Source organism: Anopheles aquasalis, chromosome 2, assembly GCF_943734665.1.
Source record: "Anopheles aquasalis chromosome 2, idAnoAquaMG_Q_19, whole genome shotgun sequence".
Classification (NCBI taxonomy): Eukaryota; Metazoa; Arthropoda; class Insecta; order Diptera; family Culicidae; genus Anopheles; species Anopheles aquasalis.
The window spans coordinates 36065953-36070000 of record NC_064877.1 but is presented as its reverse complement, the minus strand read 5'-3'; the positions used below and the strand labels follow the sequence as shown (position 1 = coordinate 36070000).

Sequence of the window (4048 nt, the reverse complement as noted above, 5' to 3'; positions counted from 1 at the left end):
TGCCACACTGCTAGAGAGCGTTCGATGGAGACCATCGGGCTCAGTCACGGCCACGGCGGCCCCAGGGGCTGTGGCAACTGCGGTGGAACGATGTGGAAATAGGGATCGGTAAAAACGCATTATCTAAATTGAAAGATAATTGCATTCGGGTTCCGGTGTCCTAACAAGACAACCAACCAACCAACCAACCACCCAACCTACTGCCACGTACGCCTACCGCTGTTCGTTCGCTATTCGGAAGCGCCAGAATGGCAGGTCCGGTGCGCCCCCGGAGGAGTGTGGTGCGTCGTTACGAAAGCGCAGCAAGGAAAGGAACGCGAGGATTAATACGTTCGTTGTTGATGTTCTTGTGGCCAGTGTTGTTATTGTTTGTTTGCCTGTGTTGTTGTTGCTGTTGCTGTCATGTGGCTCACCGAAGGCCTTGAAAAGGGTGTGGAATGACGGTGCTGGCGCGCTTGATTGTTGACCGCCTTGGTGCCTTGGTGATGCAAACGTGCCACCACCGCTGGACCACCGAAGCTCGTTAAGGAGCCAGGGGTGAGGGCAGGTCAAGCGAGTGACCGCGCATTTGCCGGTGATTTGCCAACGTTTCGAAGGCTTCGGTGCCATCGTCGTCGCATGAAACATTAATTTCATGGTCTCGGTCACCGGCAGTGGCAGTTCTGGTGGCGAGATTTACGGTTCTACTCTACCAGAGCACCGCGTTGAGTGTAGCGCAGTTCCGGCCGAAGTGACCTCCGGCAGTGACGACAGTGACGTGATGCAACCGATCAAACCGTTCTACTACTTCTCGAAGCTGTTCGGTTTGTGCCCGTTTCCGCTCGAGTCGACCGTTCCGGTCAATACGCGGGCCACGTACGTGAAGCAGCTCTTCCCGACCTACACCGTCCTGTTCCTCTACTCCGCCTGTCTGGTCAGCATCTTCTGGCAGAGCGGCAACACGTCCGACATTTCGAATGCCGCTAATTGGATTCAGGTAAACGGGTGCGCAAATTCGCTGCTCCCGGCGGACAGTTCAGCTCAGCTCCGTTTGTAACGTTCCACCGTTTGCAGTTCATCCCGAACTCGTTCGCTTACATCTTTTCGCTGGTGTTCGCAATCCGCCATCGGACGATGGCCATCGACATCCTGACCACGTTTGCCATCTGCGATGACAAGCTGCGATCGCTGTTCGGTATCTCCTTCAGCATGCCCAACGTCAAGATGCGACGCGTCGCCATTCTTGCCTGCGTCGGTAAGTAGGACAGTTGGTGGCCACGCTTGTTTTGGCTAACTTTTGATCGCTCCAAATGAATGACGCTTCTACACGGACCCAGTCACGCTAACGTGCGGTGGAACGCTCGGTGGGTTGAACTATCTGATCGGAGTCAACTGGAGCCGCATATGGACGCTACTCTACTGGATCGCTTTCTGCATGCCAAAGGTGAGTGAATGGCGATGTAATGGCGAAACTTTAGGACCTCCAGGCCATTGAATGGCAGGCCCTTTTTTTCGGTTCCGAATGGAAATGCCGACCATCACGAGGTGCGTTTGATTGGCGTCTAGTGCAGTCCATTCCACCACTCACAATGCAGCTTGTAAATGGTTCTCTCTGTGCGTTAATTGGGCTACGCAAATGCTTCCATTCTAGGGTGCGTCTACTGGAACGGATAGAGTGGCCTCCAGCACACAGATAGCCCCCTCCAGCTCGCTCTTTCACTCTCCCGGTGCATACATTGAGTATGCGCACTAGCATGATTCGTAAAGCGTCATGGTGCATCGTTTTTTGGTGAAAGTTTTTTTGTCCATTGCATCCGATGCTCTAAGCTCTGTATGCGCCGGGACACCAGTCACCCCCAGTGCTTGTGATGCATTATCCACAAAGCTGCAAACCATGTTCTCCCACGGAGATGACGGTTTACGGGGCCGCACGATGAGTAAGGGGAGCAATGAATCGGATGAGAAGCCAAAGTTTTATGGAGCATCCAGGGTAATTAGAATGGTGATGGGTTGCTGGTTGTTACGCTGGTGATGCTGCTACAACTGGGCCTCCCCCGCCGGGTGCAATCAGTCGGGATAACCATTAGCTGCGAGCTAACACCAACACTCGTCCTGCGAGACTTTCTAACTTTCGAATGCGTAAGCGATAAAAGCTTTCGCTCCGTGAGTCGGCTTCTGTGGGAACCTATTCAATGGCTCCATTAGCAAGAAAGCGCGAGTCATTTCAATGGAGAGAGCGAATTGAAAAAAATCTCAATTCCTCGGATTTCCAAATTACAACACGCCCTGTTGAATGCCATTGAGTGCGCTACACCGTTACACAGAACGCATCAAATCACAACTGCAGTGCAGTGCGTTATGGTTCGCTGCACGGTGCTCGGCGAGCAGTGGAAAAGATTACCCCACTCGAGATTAGTGGTTCCGGTGGTTCCAGCTTTTTGACAAAAAAAAACACTAACGGGAAATGTTTTCCATCGCTCGCGAACTGTTCCAAAGGCTCGTTTCTAGCGTTTTTACCACTGAACCGTGAACCGACTGTGGATGCTAATCTGAAGTTTTTCCATTTTCGCCACCAGTTTGGGCTGCTGCTGTTCAGCTTCCAGTTTGCCGGATGCATCCTGTACCTATCGGACCGTGCGATGCTGCTACTGAGGGGCATGAAGTAATGCAACCCTAGCTCAATCTCACTATAGTTTTTTTTTTCATTTTGCTTCTTTCATTTGGCTGCTGGCTTCCAAAGCACGCACGCAACTCATCTCTATGTAGCCACAAAGAAAAACCGCACAGCCTAGATTGCATCGTGTAGTTCGCTTTGTTTCCGGCTAGTTCTGAATATTTCCTCGCCCTTCTGGACAGCCCGTAGCATAATTTAATTTTTCTTTTTGCCGACCCTTTTTCCCCCTCACTTTTCACTCACGGCACGGTTGGGGGGGGGCTAGCAATTTTCCGGTTGGTGTGGAAGCTCTGACGCTCCAACCGCAACCGCACGCCCAGTACAAAACGCTCAACATGACGATGGGCGGTAACCATCATGCGAGTATGCGCGAGGGCAAACTGACCCGCCTGACGACGCTCGGGAACATCAAGATCCGACCGATCAGCCCACTGGACTCGATCCAGCACATCCGGGAGGTGGTCGAGCTGCTGCAGGATCTGTCGGTCAAGATTAACCAGTGCTTCGGCAAGCAGGCCATCTTTTCGCTGCTGTCCGCGTTCACGTGCGTCACGGTGCAGCTGTACTACATGCTGAACCACATCAAGTCCGGCTTCACGACACCGCGCTCCGAGATCTATGCGCTTGCCTCCTGCAGTCTGCTGTTTCTGCATGGCATCGAGTTCTGGTCGCTCTTTACCAGCGGTGAGCACGTGCGGCTCAAGTGGAAGAAGCTGATCAATTTTCTGTTCTTTATGAAATCCAAATCCACCGATGATGATTACCGCAGTAAGGTAAGGAAAGCGTGCGCGTCAGAGCAGACACGGGCAGCCGCTTTAATCGGGCTCTCTCATTAAAAAAAAAATCCAGGCAGACGATTTGATCTCCTTCATGATCGCCAATCCGCTCGAGTTTAGTGCGTACGGACTGTTTCCAATCGATCTGTCGGTGCTGACCGGTGTAAGAGCGTAAAAGCGTACATTCAAATCGCCCGATCCCTCTCTGCTAACGCTAACTCTCTGTTTTGTTCCGGAACCCACAGATTGCATCTTCAATAACGACCTACCTCATCGTGCTGATCCAGTTCAAGATATCCGAGGAGCAGACGAGCAGCTTTGACGACGATACCAAGGACAATAGCCTCATCCAGTACTCATCGACCAAGTAGTACCACGAGCACCGTAAGCGATGGCACCAACCATGGGAGCTTTTATCGTGAGTTTCGTGATTTCTGATCAGCCAATAAACCAGCCGGAGATGCAGCATCGCAAAGGATTGAAAGAAAGGTTCCACAGTTTTTTTTTTCTTCAAATAAATCTCTCCAGCGACAGCAACGAACCGAAGCCGGATAGAGACACAAAAAGAGCAATCTCCGGTACCTTCGGCTGGGTGGCGTAGCTTTTGCTAACTTTCATC

At 51.9% G+C, this 4048-nt stretch overlaps 1 protein-coding gene across 1 annotated transcript; it reads left to right on the top strand.

Moving 5' to 3' along the window:
* The first annotated feature begins 760 nt into the window (after positions 1-760).
* Positions 761-3800, top strand: LOC126574654 (uncharacterized). Its single transcript, XM_050234981.1, has 7 exons — positions 761-976; positions 1054-1234; positions 1317-1423; positions 2556-2641; positions 2919-3426; positions 3503-3592; positions 3675-3800. Exons 1-7 carry the CDS (start codon positions 761-763, stop codon positions 3798-3800), a joined length of 1314 nt encoding a protein of 437 aa, XP_050090938.1.
* The last annotated feature ends 248 nt before the right edge of the window (positions 3801-4048 follow it).